General features: G+C 66.0%; 1 protein-coding gene across 3 annotated transcripts in view; it reads left to right on the top strand.

Annotated features, from left to right (window-relative positions):
* Nucleotides 1-17,872, top strand: part of BRF1 (BRF1 RNA polymerase III transcription initiation factor subunit) — a 54,460-nt gene extending 36,588 nt beyond the window's left edge. For 2 of the 3 annotated variants that reach the window (XM_032406040.1, XM_032406042.1), the window contains 13 exons: nt 2,620-2,769; nt 3,525-3,618; nt 4,357-4,483; nt 4,905-4,944; nt 5,029-5,121; nt 9,022-9,291; nt 10,780-10,841; nt 11,149-11,230; nt 11,306-11,361; nt 12,209-12,465; nt 15,358-15,409; nt 15,775-15,943; nt 16,371-17,872. In XM_032406040.1, the coding sequence (XP_032261931.1) occupies nt 2,620-2,769; nt 3,525-3,618; nt 4,357-4,483; nt 4,905-4,944; nt 5,029-5,121; nt 9,022-9,291; nt 10,780-10,841; nt 11,149-11,230; nt 11,306-11,361; nt 12,209-12,465; nt 15,358-15,409; nt 15,775-15,943; nt 16,371-16,408 (1,490 nt within the window). In that variant the 3' untranslated portion in view covers nt 16,409-17,872. Of the gene's footprint in view, nt 1-134; nt 2,307-2,619; nt 2,770-3,524; nt 3,619-4,356; nt 4,484-4,904; nt 4,945-5,028; nt 5,122-9,021; nt 9,292-10,779; nt 10,842-11,148; nt 11,231-11,305; nt 11,362-12,208; nt 12,466-15,357; nt 15,410-15,774; nt 15,944-16,370 lie in introns of those variants that run through there. The other variant, XM_032406041.1, reaches the window with a different exon arrangement.
* Nucleotides 17,873-19,292: the final 1,420 nt, after the last annotated feature.

The following is a 19,292-nucleotide window of genomic DNA, read 5'->3' as shown; positions in this document are numbered from 1 at the left end:
CACGGCGGGCCCCGCCCCTTCCCCCCGTGCGGACGACGTGCGCGCCCGCGGCCTGGGCGGCCCCGCCCCTTCCCCCGCGCGGACGACGTGCGCGCCCGCGGCCTGGGCGGCCCCGCCCCGCGGGCTGGCGCAGGCGCAGGCGGCAGCGCTGGGGATGCCCCGCGCGCGGTGCCCGGCTGTGTGTCCGCGGACGCGCGCGTGTGTGTCGTTCACGAGCCCTGTCCGGAGGCGGGGTGCGCACGCGCTCCCCTGTGTGCCGTCTGTGCGCGCTGTTGTCGCCTCGGGGAACCCCGACCCCACTCCCCGCTCCGCTCCGGGCCGCGCGCCGGCCGCCGGCGCTCCTGTACTGAAGGCCTTTCGGCGCCGCTGCCGCTTCTCTGCTCCTTCCGTTTGTTCCTTTCTGCGCACTTTGCGCGCCTTTCCCGCACTGTCGCTGTGTTCCGGGCTACCGTCTGTTTTCGGGGATCTTACGTGAGGGCGAGCACGAGCCGGGCAGGGGGAGAGTGTTCGCGGCCCCCATGCGCCACGCGGAGCCCGCCTGGGGGGTGGCGGCCTGAGCCCCAGTCAGACCCTGACCGAGGCAGCCCCCCAGGCGCGCCGGCCGCTGTTGGAGGGGAGGGGCCGCACTTTGCCTCTGGCCCCGAGGCAGAGCCCTGGGAGGGTCCCTCTGCGGTTTCTCGGGTCCTCCTCCCTGCGGCAGAGGCTTTGGAGAAGCACGGCCCCTCTGCAGGGCAGCGGGTGAACGGGGCCGGTGGTGACGCTAACCCTTCCTCGTCTTGTCCTTTGCCCTTCCGCGTGTGTTGAGTGGGCCGGAGCTGGGCTAAGTCTCGCGCTGCTGTGGTTTTCAGATGGCTGTTCCAGCGCCCCTGCTGCGCTCGGTTCCCACTGTGTTGGGCGCGTCCACAGGCGTGTGGCTTCGTGGCCTCCTGTGGGTGGCGTGAAGCCCCTTCCCAGCCCCTCTCAGGGCCCCCTGCCCCGCGTCCCTGCAGCCGTCACCACCCTCTCTCCTGGGTGGCGAGTCCCGGTCCATCTCACGCTTTAGCGTCTCTTGTAAACAGCGTGTCCTGGGTTTTGCCTTTTTCTTCCCGCTGGTGAGAGGGTCTCGCCTAGACTGTGTGATGTGTTGGGGTTTATTGCCTTCCCTGTACACGTCTGCCTTCCTCATCTGCTTGGAGTGTCCTCTCCCTCCCGCCACAGGCGGTCAGCTCTGAGCCTGGGCAGTCTGGGGCGACGGCACCCCTCCGCCACGGGCTTTGTTCTGTTTGGTTGGGGTTTTGTTTGTGATGTGGTTGCCAAGAGACGTGTTATGGGGAGAAAACAAATGTTTCAGAAGTGATACTGTTAGGGTTTCGAACTGTTTTCGATGAAACGTAAACACCGGAGTTAGAGGTGAAAGTTTTGACACTGCTGAATTCTTGAAATACAAACCTGCACGTCTAGAAGCTGCTTGGACAGTTTGGAGACGGACGCGCCAGGAGACCGTGCCGGGCTGGCGAGCCGTGCCTCTCGGCCGTGCTGCCCCACCAGAGCTCCACCTGACGTCCACCCTGCCCAGCACAGGACCCACCTTTCCAGAGACCGCAGCACCCAGGGCCTTGGGGAAAGGTGGATGAGTGGCAGCTGCTCGCCAGCTCAGCCCCCGCAGTCGGTGTGGGGGATGTCCCTCGGGTCCTCGCCGTCCTTGGGGACCCAGGCTGCTTCAGCAGTTGTTGCTGCCCGTCTCCCGTGGTCCTTTACGTGAGCCAAGACGGGCAGAGGAAGGGGTGCTCGTAGCCCCACATGGGGCTTCCAGGGGCCAGAGCTCAGTCACATAGATGCCGGGAGGCTGGGAGAAGTGATCGGGCCGGGGCCCCGAAGGAGGGTGCTTGGTGTTGGTAGACAGCAGGGTCCTGCCTGTCACCATCTGCCAGCACTCGCCTGCTTTCTGGCTGGCCTGTGGCCCCCTCGGGGCACCCCCCTTCAAGCCTTAGCAAGGCTTTCCCGATGAGCCTGTCCAAGGCAAGTCTCGCCCCTGATGCTCTGTCGGGGGCCCTGCATGGTTCCTTCCGTGCACCTGCGGCAGCACAGCCGGCCGCTGAATTCAGGAGGTTACCTGGCAGCTGGACTCTCCCTAACGCCCAGGCCAGGGGTCGTCCAGGGAGCAGGGCACGAGGGAGGGAGAGTGTGTGCGTGCGTGCACGGGTCCTTCCTGAGCCTTCCCCTGTGAAGGAACGTACGATTATTTAAAGAGCTGCTTGCACGCCTGTAGACGGAAGGGCAGGAGATACAGCTCGTGTTTCGTGAGAGTAAACTCGGCCAGTAAGTAGGTAAGAAACAGGCTCTGTCTCCGTCGTGATCCGCAGAACGCCCCACAAAGCAGCAGGGCATCGTGTGTGCGTGTGCACGAGCACGTGGGGTGACCCCACGCGGCAGCTGTGCGAGGGATGTGGGCGAGCAGCCCCCAGCCGAGGGTCAGGGAAGCTGTGCAGTGGACGGACTGGGAGGGTCACCCTGAGGGCGGGCATCGCGCTGTGTGGTCCTCGTGTGCCTCCCGGATCCGGAACACGCACGTTCCGCGAGGCCTGCTGAGCGGGGGGTGGGCGCGTCCTGCGCGGCACTGAGTGCGTGTGTCTGCGGCAGACCCGTGCCTGTACATCCCGCGCTTTGCGCACCTGCTGGAGTTTGGGGAGAAGAACCACGAGGTGTCCATGACGGCCCTGAGGCTCTTGCAGAGGATGAAGAGGGACTGGATGCACACCGGCCGGCGCCCCTCGGGCCTCTGCGGAGCAGGTGGGACGGCCCCGGAGTCAGGCTGGCCAGGCCCCGCTGGCCGTGGATGGGGTGGGCTGTCTCCAGAGGTAACCTGGCCTTTGAGGGCTCCCGTGCGGCCAGCCCTGCCCTGCCCCGGTGCCGAGTTGTTAGTACAGAGGGTACTTCTCGGTCCCCCGAAGGGTGGCTGTCCGGTCTCCCTCTGCATCCTCCAGCTCTGTCCCCAATGCCTTGGGGTCTGACGTAGCCCTTGGGCCTGGAGTCCTACCCAGCAGGCCCTCCCTCCTTTCTGGTGGCCCTTACCCCACAACAACCGCCCCCCCCGGGCTCCAGTGCTTCCTGGAACGCCAAGGGCCTGTGTTCCCACGCTCAGCCACCAGCAAGAGTCCTCTCCCAGTGCGCTGCCGACTCTGGGCCGCTCCTGGTCAGCCCGGCTGCGGCCACCACCCGGGGCCCATCCCTGTTCCCCCCGACCTGGCCGTGTCCCCAGCCTCCTTACCTGCGTTGCCAACTGGTTGCCTGTTTGAGTCGCCTCGGAGTTTGCTCCCTGACTTTGAGGGGTCACACGAGGTTCTAGACGCATCTTCCTTGTCTTTGCGTTGGACGCAGAACGTTCTGTGATCCTCAGCCATGGTGGACTTTTGGGTGTTGGGACCTCGCGTACACTGCATAACCGTGACCCACTGTGAGGCCGGGGCCTCGCCCCCCACAGGCCCCCGGGCAGGGCTCTCACCGCCCCGTCCCGAGGCTTGACTCCCCGTCGCGCTCCTCTCCAGCACTTCTGGTTGCAGCCAGGATGCATGATTTCCGGAGAACCGTCAAAGAGGTCATCAGCGTGGTCAAGGTGTGCGAGTCCACGCTGCGCAAGAGGTGGGTGGCTCTCGGTGGTGGCTTCCTCTGTCTGCCGGTCAGACCCACGTCCACGGTGCTGCCACCTGCTGGTCTGGCCAGGACCCAGGACGGCCCGGGTGCTAGAGGGGCCGCCCACCTCCCTCCAGGGTCTTGGTCAGTCCTCCTGGCGCCATGCGTTGGGGTAGGTTGGGGTGGACTGAGAGCCTTAGTGACTGGCCCCACCCCCGGGGAAGCCAGGCTCAAGCAGAGGGCCGGCTGCCCGCGAGCCCCTGCTTGGGGTGCGGTGTTGGGGGGGTGGCGGAGCTCAGCTCCAGAGTCAGCTGTGGCGGGATAGTCGCGAGCCCGATCAGCAGCGCGCCTGCCATTGTGGTGTTTTCACCTCGAATCTGCCACATCTGGTGGCGGTTTCTCAGCTGAGATCGTATCCTGGGGCACTTTCCAAATCCAGAAAGAAAAGCATTTTGCATATTTGAACTTTAATTCTCTTTAAAAATTTCCTATTGAAAAAAAAATTTTTTTTAATTTAAACTTTTTGTAGGTCGTGTAAGACAGAGGTAGTTAATCTCTAGGTGGTGACCACCTAGGGCTGCCGGCGTGGCCTCCTTCCGTCTGGGCCTTGTCTGAGTCCCCGGTGGGAGCGACAAGTGTGCGTAGCCTTTCCTCCCCGGGGCCCCACTGTTGGCCACGGCGAGTAGGGCTCGTGGCCGAGTGTGGCCGGGCTGCCAGCGGCTCTCTCCAGGGGCCCTCTCGTTGCAGGCTGACGGAGTTTGAAGACACGCCCACGAGCCAGCTGACCGTGGACGAGTTCATGAAGATCGACCTGGAGGGGGAGTGTGACCCCCCTTCGTACACGGCAGGGCAGCGGAAGCTGCGCATGAAGCAGGTGGGCCCCACGGCGGCCTGGCCACGCCTGCCTGGGCAGCACGCGGCGTCTCGCGGCGTCTTCCAGATGTCGTGTGTCACGCTCTTATTTTGAAAAGACTGGCTTAGTTACAGAGGCCAGACTGGGTCTGCGTCCACACGGCGCGCAGGGAGAGGGGGACGGATGGGTGGGGTCGGGCTGAGCCCTGGGAGTGCGGGAGGGCACCCCTGCCGCTGGGGGGGGTGGCACGCGGGGCGCCAGGTCCCTCGATGGCCCCATGCCTTCCCTGCAGCCGTCCCGGGTGCTCCAAGTACGGTTCCCGTGGGGCACCGGTGGGGTGCGTGTGTCTGGAGGGCTGGGGACCGTGGGCACCGTGAAGCACGCCACTTCCCCACGTGGCTGCCTCGTCTCTTTGCCGACTGTTCTCGTTGCTTTGTTTCAGCTTGAACAAGTTCTGTCCAAGAAACTGGAGGACGTTGAAGGTAACCAGCTGCCCTCGCGGTGACGGGCGCCCCGGGTCCCAGAGCAGTGGGTCTGTGCTCACTGTGTGCTGTCCCTCACCTCAGGTGAGATATCCAGCTATCAGGATGCCATCGAGATCGAGTTAGAGAACAGCCGGCCGAAGGCGAAGGGGGCCCTCGCCAACCTGACTAGGGACGGTGAGTCCAGCCGCGTCCCCCACGGCCTCGAGGGGCCGGCCCACTCGTGTCACCCGCGCCGGGCACTGCCCCGCAGGCTGACCTCCACCCCTGCCTGCTGCCACCCGTCCAGGGCCGTGGGCTTGTCCTTTACAGGGTCCCAGCCGCCTCCTGGCCCTGACGTGCTGCGTGCTGAGTATCCAGCCGCCCCCCCGCCCCCCGCCCCCCCAGGTTCTAGCCCTCGTGGGGGGAGCCGCTCCTCAACACCCAGATCTTCCTTCTGGACTGTTCTGCCGCCGCCCGCTCTGTGCCTTCCTCGGCTGCCGCGGGGCTACCTCCTCCCCGTCGTGGCTGCCACGCATCTGTTTCCAGCCTGGGGCATCGCAGAGCTGCTGCGCGCGTTCTGCGTGGATCTTTTTCTGCACCTGTGCTCCTCTCTCTCCTGGACGCTCCCACGGCGCCTTCCTTCCCAGTCCTCGCGGCCCCGTCTCTAGGTCTGCAGCTGGGCCACGCTGCGCCGTCTCTCCGGTTCGCCCGGCCCGGTGCTGCCCACGCCTCCGACAGTCTGCCCGCTGCTCCCCCAGGGTCTGCGGCCTTTCTTACTTGTTTCCTCTCTTGCTCCTGAGACTCTTCTTGCTCGGCCGGCCCAGCGCCCCGTCGACCCTCTCCCAAGAGCGGGCATCCCGCCCCGTGGGTGTTCCCCAGCCGCCCTCTGGACTGAGCCCCCTGCGCTGCCGCCGTGAGCGGCGTCCTTCCCCTGGTGTTCGGCTGCTCGGTGCTGCTTCTGCGTGCCTGTGGGTCGGGACTTCTGTTTCCGCTCTTCCAAGGGCGCGCGCTTGGTCACGGGTTTTCCATGTGAGCAGTCGTGTCTTCTACAAAAATGCTGCTTCGTGCTCGCTGACTCTCGGGCCCCTGATGTCCCCCAACGCCCAGGCCGTGGCCGGGCCCCCCAGCGCCTGCTGAGCCGCAGTGGTGGCAGTGGGCACGTGGCCCGGGTGCCGCCCAGGACACGGAGCAGGCTTTGGGCTGAGGTGCCACGTTGCCCTGAGATGGATGCGCCCACCCACGGTTTTCACTGGGTGTTGCCTCAGCTGTCGGTGAGTTTCTGCAGGGCCTGTGGAGAGAATGTAGGGTTTTCTGGGCACAGTGAGTGCGACCCGCCCCCCGGGGGCGCCTGGCGTCCGGTCCGCGCACGGTCTGCACGGACTTGGGCAAAGCCGCGTCTCAGGATGTGTTTGATTTTGTTAGTCGTGTGAGTGTGTGCTTTCTCCCCGTTTCTTTGCCTGGTTTTGTGTTCTGGTTTGTACTGATTTCTCGCGAGTGCTGCGTTTGCGTTGATTCGTTCATCGTGCGGCCTCCTGTCTGCTGAGTCGGCACCTGCCCCTCCTCCCTCTGCCCCTTCGGGGTAGCTGCTTGACGGGTTTGCTCTGGCGTTTGCGGCGTATGCGTGCAGGAGACCCGTGAGCCGCGCTGGAGCTCTGTGCTGCTCAGAGTCTCGGCTCGTTTCTCTCTGATGCTCAGGTTCCCGGGGGCACTTACCGTCCGGGGGGGCGGTGCCTTTTGTTTTCCAGTCATGGTGTGAGTGTCCACGCTTACCGCCGTGCGCGGGCGTGTGGTTGGCTGTGTGTTTGTGGCCGGCGATGCCCGTGGGCCCGCGAGGACGGAGGCGGCCAGTGTCGGCTTGCCCCCCCGCGACGCGTGCAGCTGCCGTTCTGGGATGGGCGGGCGCGGGTGTGGAGTCCGGCTCCGGGGGACGTGGGGTCCCTCCACGAGGGTGCGCGTTCTGCTCTGCTCCCTGGCCCAGCCCCTCCACTGGGCCCTCCTCTGCGGCCGGCACAGAGTTGGGTGCTGCTTTATGCCCCAGCTGGAAGCTCTGCTCCTCTAGCGGTCGGAGCCCGTCTCCATCCGCCCGTGACTCGGTGGTGGTGGTCTCTGCACCCCGCGGGGGCCTGGCTTTGCACCCAGGATTTCCTTCATGCCATTTCCTGGGCAGCATCTGCGTGCGCTGCCCCGGCTGCTAAGAGGCCGGCCAGCTGTCCGCCACCAGCAGGCCACCCTGCCTCCTGCCCTGGGCCCAGCTTCTCACACCTGTTCTCCTGACAAGAACGTCAGGGACGCGTCCCTCTTCCTAGCTCCCCACGGTCTGGTTATCCAGACTCTTCCTGTGTCATCGGGATGGTGGACGTTTCATCCTCTCTGTCTGGACTGAGCCCGAAACTAGGTGGGGTTGTCCAGCTGCCTTGGGTCACAGGAGGCCTGACTGACGAGGCCACGGCTCCCGTGACGTGCCGTGGGGGTGCAGGCAGTGGGCCACCCTCCTGCCAGCCTTCCTGCAGGGCCATCAGCTGACACGCAGTACTGAAGGGACCGACAAGGGCATGCGATGATTCGGGAGAGGCCTGGGGGAGGGAGGGAGCCCTGCAGCTGCATGGGGGGAGGCTGGTGCTCACGTGGGGTGCAGCGGGGGCCATGAGAGGTCCCGAACAGGGGCCAAGGGGACAACACGGTCTGACTCAGGCTGAAGGGGAGAGTCGGCCGTGAGAGTGGCAGGGGTTTGGGAGCGATGCGGCCTGGGGGAGGCTGGACTCTGCAGGTGCTCCTGGGGCCCAGCTGACAGGACGGGAGTGCGGACGTCCGGGGCACGTGGCTGCTGAGGCCTGGGCCTGGCCCTCAGGCAGGGGCGCCCAGACACGAGGGCGGAGGTGCGGCAGATTTATCCAGAAGGATCATCACCCTATGCAATTTTCTCGCTCACAGGGAATCGGACAGTTTTCTGCCCCCAGAGAAACATTCACAAAGACGTAACGTTCTCGTGTGACGCTCGGTGCTTACCATGAACTTTTAGCATTACACGTTAAAAACTAGAGTAAGGTATTCTGATGTGTACTTAAACGTTCTGTTGGGTGATTTTTTAACAAATTTCGTGGAGGCGTAATTCACGTATGACAAACTGCGAATCTAAAACGCAGCGCTTGGTAAATCTCGACAAACGTGCACGTCACAAAACCATCGCGGTGGCGGAGATTGTGGCCGAGATCATGAACGTGCACCCCCAGGACCCTCGGGCCTTCACTGCCCCCGGAGTCCGTCGTGCTTTCTGGGGTTTCGTGTCTGTGGGATGGCGCGGCATGTCCGGATTCCCCTCTGGCTGCTGTGCTCTGGGTGACGGCTCCGGTCGGCGAGCATGGCTCCCCGTTGGTGGTGCCCTAAACGCACGCAGGTGGCCGGGCCAGCCGGGGCTGCAGCACATCTGGGGTGTTTCTAGGTTTGCGTTGTTGCACACACGGCGCTGTGAACGTTTGTGCACGAGTGTCCGTGTGGACGTTTACTCGGTCTTGTCCTGGGCGCACCCCAGCCTTCGAGAAGCCGCCCAGCCTTCTCTGACGCAGCCAGGCTGTGCGCGCCCCACCGGGGTGGGGGCTGCTTCCTGGCGCCGCTCCTGGCCTGGCGGGAGAGAGGTGGCGCCCTAGGCCTCCTGCCGGGGCTTGGTCGGGCCGTGTGGTTTCGTCTCACGGAGCCCTGAGCGTTCTTCGCACGCTCCAGACACACGGCGCTCACGGGAAGGCAGGGGTCTCATTTGACACCATCCTGCTTGGTGGTTTAGGGGTTGCCGTCAGCGTCCCATCGGGAAGTTTTGTCCAATCCGAAGCCACAGATGTTTTGTCATCGTTCTCTGAATGGGAAATTTCTTTCTTAGCTGTCCTGTTCATTTTGAGTGAATTTCTGTGCAGCGTGAGGTGTGTAGGCCGAGGGCTCTTCGTGGGCGCGTGGATGTGGGGCAGCCTCGGTGACAAGGTGCGTCTCGGTCGCTGAAGTTAGGGAAGTAAATGCGTTTTGCGGCCGGACGGCCGTGTTTGTCTGCACAGAGGTGGGGCTCTGGCTCCCTGCCTGGTTCACAGGCTTGTGACGTTGTGTCCCTAGGCTCCGTCGAGGACTCCACGTCCAGCTTATTTGGTGAGGAGGACCCCGAGGACGAGGAGCTGGAGGCTGTCGCCAGCCACCTGAACAAGGATTTCTACCAAGAGCTGCTTGGCGGCAGCATTTCCAGCAGCTCCGAGGTGGCAGGAGGCCCTGAGGGGGCCAGGGGGCCCCCGGCCCTGGAGTCCCTGCTCGGCCCCCTGCCCACGGCGGCCAGCCTGGGCATCTCGGACTCCATCCGAGAGTGCATCTCCTCCCAGAGCCAGGACCCCAGTGAGTGCCTGGGAGCCCCGGGGACGGGTGGTGGATGGGGAGAGGGAGGGGGCTCCTCTGGCAGGTGCAGTGGGGCTGTGGCCGGCGGATTCCAGGTCCAGGTCACCCCCCCATCTGTGGGAGGTGGAGGTGCTGCTTTGGGGTGCAGCCTCATGGAAGGGTGGGCAGGGGAGGGGCGCCGTGCAGGGCGGTGTGAGCCATCGCTAACCCCAGAGTGTGTGGACACCCCGAATCCCAGCAGGGCTTGTCGCCGTCTCCAGAACCCTCGTCCCCTGGCCCACCGGCTCAGGGCCTGACCGGAGCCCTCTGTTTGCTTGGGCTGTGGCCGCAGGCTCCTTCCTGCCCGTGTGAAGCGTCCTGCACAGGGATGGGGACTGGCTTACCCGCCCGTCCTGCATCTGTCTGAGCCAAGGGCGAGCGCTGCATGAGGGCACAGTCCCCACGCGTGGCCCGACATCACCCACCGGGCTCCAGCACGGGCAGTGGGGGGGTGCCTGAGCAAGAGGATGGCCTGGGGCGCTGGTAGCTCTGGGAGGAAGGCCCGTTTGGTTCTGCCACATTTTACTGCCGAGAGCGGGTTCTGGCCGTCTGCCAGGACTGACCCCCCAGGTGCCCCCAGGCTGCAGACAGGCCCTGCCTCATCCCTGGGCGCCTAGGGCTTGGCCTCCGTGTGCCGGGGGCCCCCGTGAGGGTGCGCCACACAGATGTTTATCACATGCCTCTGAGCCAGGTGACGGGCAGGTGCGCAACCTGCCCTGACCGCAGTGGCGTCTCGGGTGGGAGGGGCCGCGACACGGTGCAGCCCAAGCCCATCAGTTAAGCACAGGAGGGCGGGGCAGAGGGCCTGTGCAAAGGCCCCGAGGCAGGGGCAGACCGTTGTTGCAGGAGCCGAGGGAGCGGGCGGTGAGGCAGAGCCCACGTGGAGGGTGCGAGCAGAGTGTGAGCGCCAGGGGAGCCTGCCCAGGGCCTGACCGCGGAGCTTCCCACGGGGCCCGCTGGGTGTGGGCGGTCTACCTGGTGATCGGGGGCACCCCGATTTCCGGGCCGTGCAGGTTGTGCTGTTGACCCAGGCGGTAAGAAGGGGGTGGCCAGCAGGCTTTGGCGATGTCCAGAGCACATCCCGAGCACATCACTGAGGACTCGCTGAGGACGCGCTGAGGGTCCATCTCCTGGGCCGGTGGGTGGAGAGCCGGACAGCCTGCTCTCCCGCTCTGAAGGCGCCTCTGTCGTAGGGAGTTCCGAGGTCTGGTGGCTCTGCTTTAGCATCCTTCTTGCACGCAGTCCTGGGGTGGAAGCCACACACTGTGCACATGGAGCAGGGCCGGGCCTGCCAGTGATGAGGGGGCTTCCGTCAGCCATTGGCCAGAGCCAAGGTCCCAGACGAGGGGCCTCCTACCCTGGAAGGGATCCTGAGACCGCCCAGGGGACGTCTACGCTTGCTCACCAGAACCTGACCCCAAATGACCCTGGCGCTGTGCTTCCCCGTAGCGGACGGGTGTGGGGACGGCGAGCTGGACCTCAGTGGCATCGACGACTTGGAGATTGACAGGGTGAGCGTCCGCATGCACTCTGTGTGCCGTTAGGGGCCCCAGGCAGCCATGCCTGCCCTGCCCACACCGTCCCACAGGCCCTCCCGCGGCGGGGCATCCCCGTTGTGCCGCCACACGGCCCCTGGGACCCATGTCCGCGTGCCCGTTTGTGGACTCAGCCCCTGCTATTGGCCTTGGAAAGGGTGGGGGGACAGGTGTCCCTGAGCGGCTCCCAGGAACGAGCCTGCAGCCCCGCGGGTCAGAGGCTTGTGCGCGTGGTGAGTGTGTTGGTGGCCGAGACCCGAGTGTGATGCTGTGCTCTGCCCAGTACATCCTGAACGAGGCGGAAGCCCGCGTCAAGGCCGAGCTGTGGATGCGGGAGAACGCCGAGTACCTGCGGGAGCAGAGGGGTAAGCACCCGCCCACCTGCCAAGGGTCCTGGGCTCCGGGGCCCCTGCTGATCCTGCCATTTGGGGACTTTTCAGAGAAAGAAGCAAGAATCGCGAAGGAGAAGGAGCTTGGCATCTACAAGGAGCACAAGGTAGGGCTCGTTCGATGTGTGTGGAGACCAGCCCTGCCCCTCCCCAAGTCATGCGAGGGCCCCCAGGGCCGGCGGTTCCTCCACTGAGGGCCTGCCGCACCTCTGGGACCCCGTCTGGGACCTGGGAGAGCCTGCTTGTCATGTCCCTCCTATGGGTGCTCACAGAGACGTGGCTAGCTGCTTCTGTGTGGCTAGACGGAGACTCTGGCCGCAAGGCCGAGCTGGGGAATGGTTGAGCCTCTGAGCAAGAAAGGCAGGAGCCAGGCATGCGCAGCCCGGGTCGCTGGTCTGCTCAAGAGCCTTTCCGGGGGAGGGCCTGCAGCTTGGGGTCAGGGCTTGGGGCCCCTAGCAGCGTGGTGGGCAGGCTGGCGGGCAGGAGACACAGCTGGGCTCCTGTAGGTGGTGCAGCACCCAGGATCAGGTCCCTCCATGCTGGGTGACCCATCCCGAGCACGGCACCCTACTCTGCCCTGTTCGGGTGGCCACAGCGTCCAGTACAGCCAGGTGTCCACATGGGTTCGTGGGCAGCTCAGCGCTTGCTGCTGGGTGACCCCTCCTGAGGGGCTCGCTGAGCTGGCCGCACGCCCTGAGACCTGCCCCCAGTTCCCCCGCTGATGGACGGGGGCTGGCTTCCCCCTTCTGAGAGGAGGCGGTCGCAGCCGTCCTCTGGGGGCCCGGGCCCTGCACACCTCGGCTCCTGGGGCCGGGGGTCCCCAGCAGACTCTGATTGCCCGGCCCCTCCCCCCACGGTGTCCAGCTAGCGGTGCCCCCCCATCCCACGAAGCACCTAGCAGGTCTGCGGGCATTGAGATCCCCAGGGGGCGGTAACTCTCCTGTTTCCGTTGAGCCCAAGAAGTCTTGTAAGCGACGGGAGCCGATTCAGGCCAGCACGGCCGGGGAGGCCATTGAAAAGATGTTGGAGCAGAAGAAAATCTCCAGCAAGATCAACTACAGCGTGCTCCGGGACCTCAACAGCAAGGGTGGGGGCAGCCTGCAGGGGGAGGACGCGCAGCCCGAGGAGCGCGCCAGTGCCCGGAAGCTGTCTCGGAGGAAGACGCCTGCCGGCAGGAACGGAACTGACCCCGGGAGCAGCGTGGGGAAAAGGTACTGCGCCAGGCGGGCCGGGCGTTGCGTCTGGGCAGGGGCGGGAGGCCTGGGGGTGCAGTGCCCACCTGGATGCTGGGTCTCACGTGGCACCCGCTGCCCTGGCCGGCTCCTGTTTGCGTGCAGGGCTGGGGGCTGAGGAGGGGGCCCCTACCCTGCAGGGTGTGTTCTGTCTCAGGGAGCAGGCGAGCCAGCCTGTTTTCCTGGGAGGGGCCCTCTGTGCACCCCTCCCCTGGCTGCACAGCTCTCTGCCGAGAAGGAAGGGTAGAGAGCAGACTGCCGAAGGGGGTGAGCAGGACAGGGGAGAAGCCGTGGGCCGCGGCCAGGTGCCTCTCCTGGAGGGGCAGTGCCCTGCACAGACGGGTCCAGGCAGTTCTGCACGGCTCCCTGCGCTGTGGCCTGCCGTCGGGCGGCTGCAGGCTGGCACCATGTTCCCCAGGGTCCCGGCCGTGCCTGAGCTGGTCCTCGAGGTCATGCACCCAGCGCAGAGCTGCCCCTGGATGGGCTGGGAGCTTAGGGGTTGCCTGGAGGGGCGGCCTGGCTGCGTCCCGCCCACCTCTTCCTCAGACCTCCGTTGTTAGTAGCTTCTAACTGTGATTGATCCGAGCAGGGAAAGTGTTCTGGTTTGCCTTTTTTTCTCGCAACTCAGAGTAAATGTTTTTCATGGTTTTGTGACATTTTTTTTTTTTAACGTAAGTCATCTCTACACCCGACCTTGACATGGGGCTTGAACTCACAACCCTTGAGATGAAGTGTCCCAAGCTCTTGTAACTGAGCCAGCCGGTTGCCTCTTGTGACGCTTTTTCTAGAAGTGGAGTCTTCCATTACCTCGTTCCCCGAGCCCCCGAGTCCCCGAGCGCCCAGCACAGCCTGTCGCTGTCTGGCATCCCCGTGTTCCCTTCTGACTGTGGTCCGGGGCCTGGGGAGATGCACCCCAGCCTGGTTTCCGCCCGCCTGCTCAGTGGACCCTCAGACCGTGAGAAGCAGCTAGGGGACCTTGAGCCTTCGGGAGCCCTCAGACCACAGGGTCTCCCTTCTCTCAGACTGCCCCTTGGAGGGGGCACATCACCCTGTCCGTGGTGCAGGGGGCTGCTTTCCCGGGGCCCCGGCTCTGCCTCTGGTTGCCAGGGGACAGTGTGTGGGCAAGCCTGTCTCATGGGTCAGCTGCGCCCCGTCCATCCTAGTATGTCTGCCATCAGGCCAAGAGGGTGAGCGGGCGGGGCTGTGGGCCCAGGAGGGGAGCGTGCTTTCCAGGTGCCCACAGGCCCTCCTACGGGCACAGACAGCTGCCGGGGCTGCTTGGAAGGGGCGGGGGGTAGGCGTGGGACCCAGACCCAGACACACACCCCCCCCCCCCCCCCCCCCCCCCAGCCGCTGGCTGCCTCACTGACTACCGTGACCCCTCTGCAGCAGGGTGGGTGGACGGGGCCAGCTTCCCGCCTCCTGGGCTCAGGTGGCTCTGGACTCTGCGGGGCCTTGAGGGGTCGCTGCTGTGGCATGAGCCCATGGAAGCCTCCCACGAGAGCTTGGAGCCCCTGCCACGGAGGGCCTGTCCACCTGCTGGAAGCTGTTGGAGCATCCATTCCCAGTGTCCCCGGGGCTTCTTGGCATGTCACAGTGGTGGATACCACTCAATCATCTGAGTCCCCCCTGGATGCCTCCGCCCCCACAGGCCCTGGGGCAGGGTCCCTGAGCCTGGACAGCGTCCATGGCCAGGGCGTGGGAGGACAACCTGCCTCCTCTCGGGGGCAGGGGGCGGGGGGTCCCACCCTGGACAGGTCAGCATCCCAGGAATGTGGGTATGATGCTCTCCTTTCTTGGTTCCTTGCAAGGGACGGTGTGGAAGGTGCCCTGGCTTCTGTGTTTGGAGGGTCTGGAGAGGGAGAGGAGAACCTCCCCGTGGACCTCTCCTCTTCTCCGGCCGTAGGGATGACCAGGGCCGAGGGTGGCCCAGGGGGAGGCGCCTCCCACTGCGGCCACTCCCTGCCGTCCCCACACATTCTTCCTGAAGCAGATCACCCAGAACCTTGACCGAGAACAGCTGGGCAGACAGCCTGGAGAGCCCCAGGGCAGTACAATTTTAGATTACTTTTTAAAAATTTGTTTTGGGGGGGGGGGGCGAGAGAGCACGCAGAAGCGTGAGCAGGGGGAGGAGCAGAGGGGAAGGAGACGGACGGGAAAGAATCTCTAGCCGACTTCACAACTCTGAGATCATGACCTGAGCCGAAACCAGGAGTCAGATACTTAACCCACTGAGCCACCCAGGAGGCCCTGATTTTAGGTTTTTATTCATCAAATGACAAACATGCATCAGATCTACCCAGGGCTATCTCCCATTGACCCACATAGCGTTTGAGCTAAAATTTGGGTTTGCTGCCAACATTAAAAAGGAAGTTTTCATAGAAAAATCCTGATTTCCACTTTCTGGCAGCCACCCCCCTCCCACCCCGATTCCCAGCACTGCGCCGAGGCCTGGGGGGGGGGGCGATGCTCATGCACATCACTGCTTGGCCTGTGGGGGTGGTGAGTAGGGCCGCTGCGCCGTCAGGAGGGGACGGGTGTGGTCACTCGCGCATCCTTGTGTGGTGGGCACGCGGACGTGCATCAGACACAGGCTAGGGGCTGTGTGCTCGTAGGATCCGCCCTAGCAGAGTGGGCACGGGGTGGGGTGAGCCACAGCACAGGGCGGAACTGCTGGGGGAGCCAGGACAGGTAAGGGGCCTGAGGCCTGCGGGGTCCGCCGGGAAGAGCGACATCAGAGTGAGCCCCGGGAGTGGAGTCGGAGAGGGAGTGCCCCCCGTCCTCACCCCAGGGCTGGGCACTCAGCGCACTCTGCAGGCGGAGTGGTGGCCGCGGCCTGGGCTGAGGCCGCCACCCTGGGCTTTCTTGTAGGCTGAGGCCCATGGTGTCTGCACAGCCAGCCAAGAAGGCAGCCGTAGGAGAGGTACGTTGTGTGGCCACAGCCGGGGGCAGGGGCCCTGGCAGGGAGGGACCAAGGGCTCTCCTGGCCCGCGCACGGGGCTCCTGAGGCCTGTGGGCGGCAGGGGAGCGGCCCTGGGGGCGGGCGGCAGGGAGCAGGCCTGCCACATCTGCCTCATGCTGTGCTGCGAGGCCCGCGGCAGAAGCAGAGGCTTCCTGGGCGCTCCTGGGTGTGCACGGGCTGGACGGAGGGGCTGCTTGGGAGCTCAGGGGGCTCTGGAGGGTGGGAAGCGTCCAGGAGACGGCAGGGCCAGTGGGGGCCCAGGCTGGTGCTGTGCCGCCCGTCCCCCAGGGCAGGCAGCTTCCCAGAGCCTGTCCCTTTGGCTGCAGACCTCGTTCCCGAGCTCGCCCACCCTGGGAGCCGAGCCTGTCAGGCCCGCAGCGGTGGTGGAGAGCGGGCCGGTGTCCTACCACCCCGAGGAGGACCCCGACGAGGAGGACCCCGACGAGGAGGACGGGGAGCCCTGTGTCAGCGCCCTGCAGATGATGGGCAGCAACGGTGAGGGGACGCTGCACGCTGGTTGGGGGGCGGCAGGCACGGGGTGGGGTGGGGTGGGGCGCTTCCGAGGAAAGGGCACAAATCCTTTGCAGCCACCCCCCTCACACCCCCATTCCCAGCACTGCGCCGAGGCCTTGAGGGGGGCGTTTAGACCATCCCTAAACTCCGACCTCTCGGCTTCAAATGAAATCCTCTTTCACTCCAGAAGGAGGTGGGGACAGACGCTTGCAGGTCGGCTGTGTCCGTTCCGCAGGGGGGCTGCCCCCCACTCACAGGGGTGCTCTGCCGGGAGGTGAAGGTCCTTGCAGAGGTGAAGACACCGCCATGGCGGGCCACAGCGATGGTGGGGGGCCTGAGCACCTCCAGGAGGGGCCGCCCAGGTGGGCAGCGCTGCAGGGTGTCCACGGCTGTCCTCTGTGCCCCACAGATTACGGCTGTGACGGTGAGGAGGAGGAGGGTTACTGAGCCCGCCCTGCAGCCAGCGGCGTCTGGCGGGGCTCAGACGGGGCCTCCGTGGGCCCGCCTGCCCTGCGGCCCTCGCCACAGCCGCTTGGCGCCTCCATGGCCCTTGCCGCCGGGACCACATCTGGAGCACCGTAAGGAGCGTTTGCCGGCGAGGGGACTGGACCCGTGTCTGCGCGTCCCGTGAGATGTGGGTCTTACAGCCTGGGGACCCTCACAGGTGGCGCCGTCCTTTCCTGCGGGAGGACACTGAGGCACGAGGAGGCTCACTCGTGGAAGTGAGTGCTGGACCGGGGGGGCTGCAGCTCCCCACCGGCTGCCCCAGTGAGGCCTCGGCCCCACCCAGCCCCTCCCGCGCTGCGTCTTCAGCCGGACCCGGACTGTCCCGTGCCTGGCCACAGCCCGGCCGCTGGTGACCTGAGTCAGCCGCACTCTCAGCAGACGTGGGACGGTCGGCTCCACGCCCCCAGGTGCACAGCTGCTCTGGGGGTGCCCTGGCAGCCCGTGTGGCTGGCCTGGGTGTTGGGCTGGCCCTGCGCTGAGCCGGAGTCAGGCAGAGCGGGGTCTTGTTTGAGCTGGGGTCTGCCTCAGGGCCTGCAGAGGGATGGCGGGCAGAGAGGGTCCTCGAGCCCGGCCGCGCTGCTCTGGAGGGTTCCTGCTACCCTCAACCGCCCCTGGGGGCCCAGGGACCACTTCCAGGGTCTCAGCGTGGGCATCGCTGCTCTGGACACGGCCAGGGAGGCAGGGCAGATGCTTGTGCCCCTCGAGGCCCCAGCCTTGGCCGCCCTACTCCTACGGTGGCAGAGCCAGGCCACGTCCAGGGCGGCAGAGTCCGCAGGTAGGGAATTCTGAGGTCCTTGGCTGCGCCTGTCCGGACCCTGCAGCTCGCCGGGCCCCTAGAAGGCTGGATAGGACCATGAGTTCAGTGAAACAAAAGCCACTACTTGAACAGATACCCACTGAGGCTCTGGCCTGTGCTTTCCCGTCTGGCTCCGTGGCCTGCCCTGGAGGGGTGAGGCCACGGCAGGGCGCCCGGCCACTGGGGGTGGGAGAGGCGCACAGAGGCACCTGGCCCTGTTGTCACACGCACGATGGGGACGTGGCTTGGGCTTCATCAGCGCCCCCCTTGTGCTCAGCGCCATAGGAAGTCCCCGAGTCTGTCCGTGGCGTGGGCTTCCCGGCCGGGGCCCCCTGTGGGAAGGAGGGCTTGGCCGCAGCAGCTCCACACCGGCTCTCTGGCTCTGGGGTGTTCACTGTGCCGTTCAGGGGGCAGGGTGCGGACCGCCTGGCCGGGATGGTGAGCTCCCGGGACCTCCAGGTGCAGGGCTAGTGGTGGCTCTGGAGGGGACGGAGTCGCCCTCTGGGACACAGGGCTGCCCGTGGGGTGCGGCGCGCATGGCAGGCTTCAAGACAGGGCTCGGCGGGATGCCTCCCGGGGGAGCCGGGTTGAGAGCTGAGCTCGCAAAGCAGGGGAGGGAGGGGGTCCCTTGGGGGTTTGCGGAGGGGGAGGGGATTTGAGGGAAGACGCAAGCACTCAGGGTGGCCTGTAGGGCCAAGGCCCGGAGGTGAGGGGACATAATGGGGAGGAAGCCCAGGGAGGCTGGACGGGCAGGGAGGTCTGGGGGTGGATGGCCGGGAGCAGGTGTCTGGCTGAAGCAGGAAGGGTCCGGCCCCCAGATGGCTGGAGACGGGCCCGGGAGCAAGGGCTGGTGGGAAGGACTGTCCCCTGAGAGGGTGTGGTGAGGAGGGTCACGTGGGTGGGAGGGGGTGCTGGGGATTCGTGATTTGGCGGTGACCAAGGTGCTGGTGAGGGATGAGGCCCCAGGCCAGCGGCTGGCAGGGTCCTTCTGGCCTCGTGCCCTGTGTGCCGGCTTGAGGGGGACATGCAGGCCAGTCTGCACCTCTGTCCCACATCTGCATGGGGCTCTTCCAGCTGTGGGCGTGGCGTGGGGGGCTGTCCCTGGTGGGTACAGGCTCCGGCTAGAGCTCCCTGGCATTCTGCAAAGCTCAGCCCCTTCAGGGTCTTCGTGGCACGGAGCGGACCCTGCAGCTGCTGGGACGGGCCCCCCCGGCACCCGCTTCACCATCCCCTGAGCTGTGTCCCTGCAGGGTCGGCGGCAGGAATGGGCACCCTAGAAGCTTGGAGAGGCCTGGGTGCCCGGCCAGGGAGAGAGGCAGGGCCCTCAGGAGCCCCCAGTGCAGTGTGCGAGGGCCCGGGGCCTGACTCGGGCTGGGGTCCAGCCCCGAGGAGGGGCATCGGTAGTGGGGGCAGGGATGCCTCACCCCCACTGCACGCCGTTCCCTGCTGGCGAGGCCCCTCGGCGGTGGGCTGCTTCTACCCCGGGCCCCGTAGCCTTCCCTGCAGGCTGGACACGTGTGGACCGCTTGCCCTGCTTGAACCACAGCATGGGTACCGAAGGGCACAGAAGCCGGCACGGAGGTGGCCTCCCTGGCCCGCGTCCTGACAGCCACCCCTTTCCGGGGGCCGGGGCTCGGCCAGCAAGCGCAGGCTCGTCCTGAGAAGAGCACAGGGCTTTCCACTACCTCACCGCAGTGCTGGGAGGGGCAGGGAGGAGGCAGCCTGCCCCCCGTGTGCGAGCCCCTCCCCAGAGCCCTGGAAACCTGTCCGTGCTGACCGTCTGAGGAGCCCGTGTCCACCCGTAAGCACGCACACGTGCCCATCCCTGGGCCTCCAGAGCTGGAGCCCCAGGCCTGCCGGGCCACTGCCCCTCCCAACACCAGGGAGGCCGGGGTCCCTGTCTGGGGTCCCCAGGCAGCAAGCAGACATGGCCCCGTCCACGCTGCCCCCCCCCCCCCCCCCCCGGGCCCCCCCCCCGGGGCCCCCGCGGCCCCCCCCCCCCGCCAGGTGGGGGGGGGCGGCGGGAGG

The sequence above is a fragment of the Phoca vitulina genome, unplaced genomic scaffold, assembly GCF_004348235.1.
Source record: "Phoca vitulina isolate PV1807 unplaced genomic scaffold, GSC_HSeal_1.0 scaffold7, whole genome shotgun sequence".
NCBI classification, from domain to species: domain Eukaryota; kingdom Metazoa; phylum Chordata; class Mammalia; order Carnivora; family Phocidae; genus Phoca; species Phoca vitulina.
The sequence above is the reverse complement of the archived record's forward strand: the minus strand, read 5'-3'. Positions and strand labels throughout refer to the sequence as shown.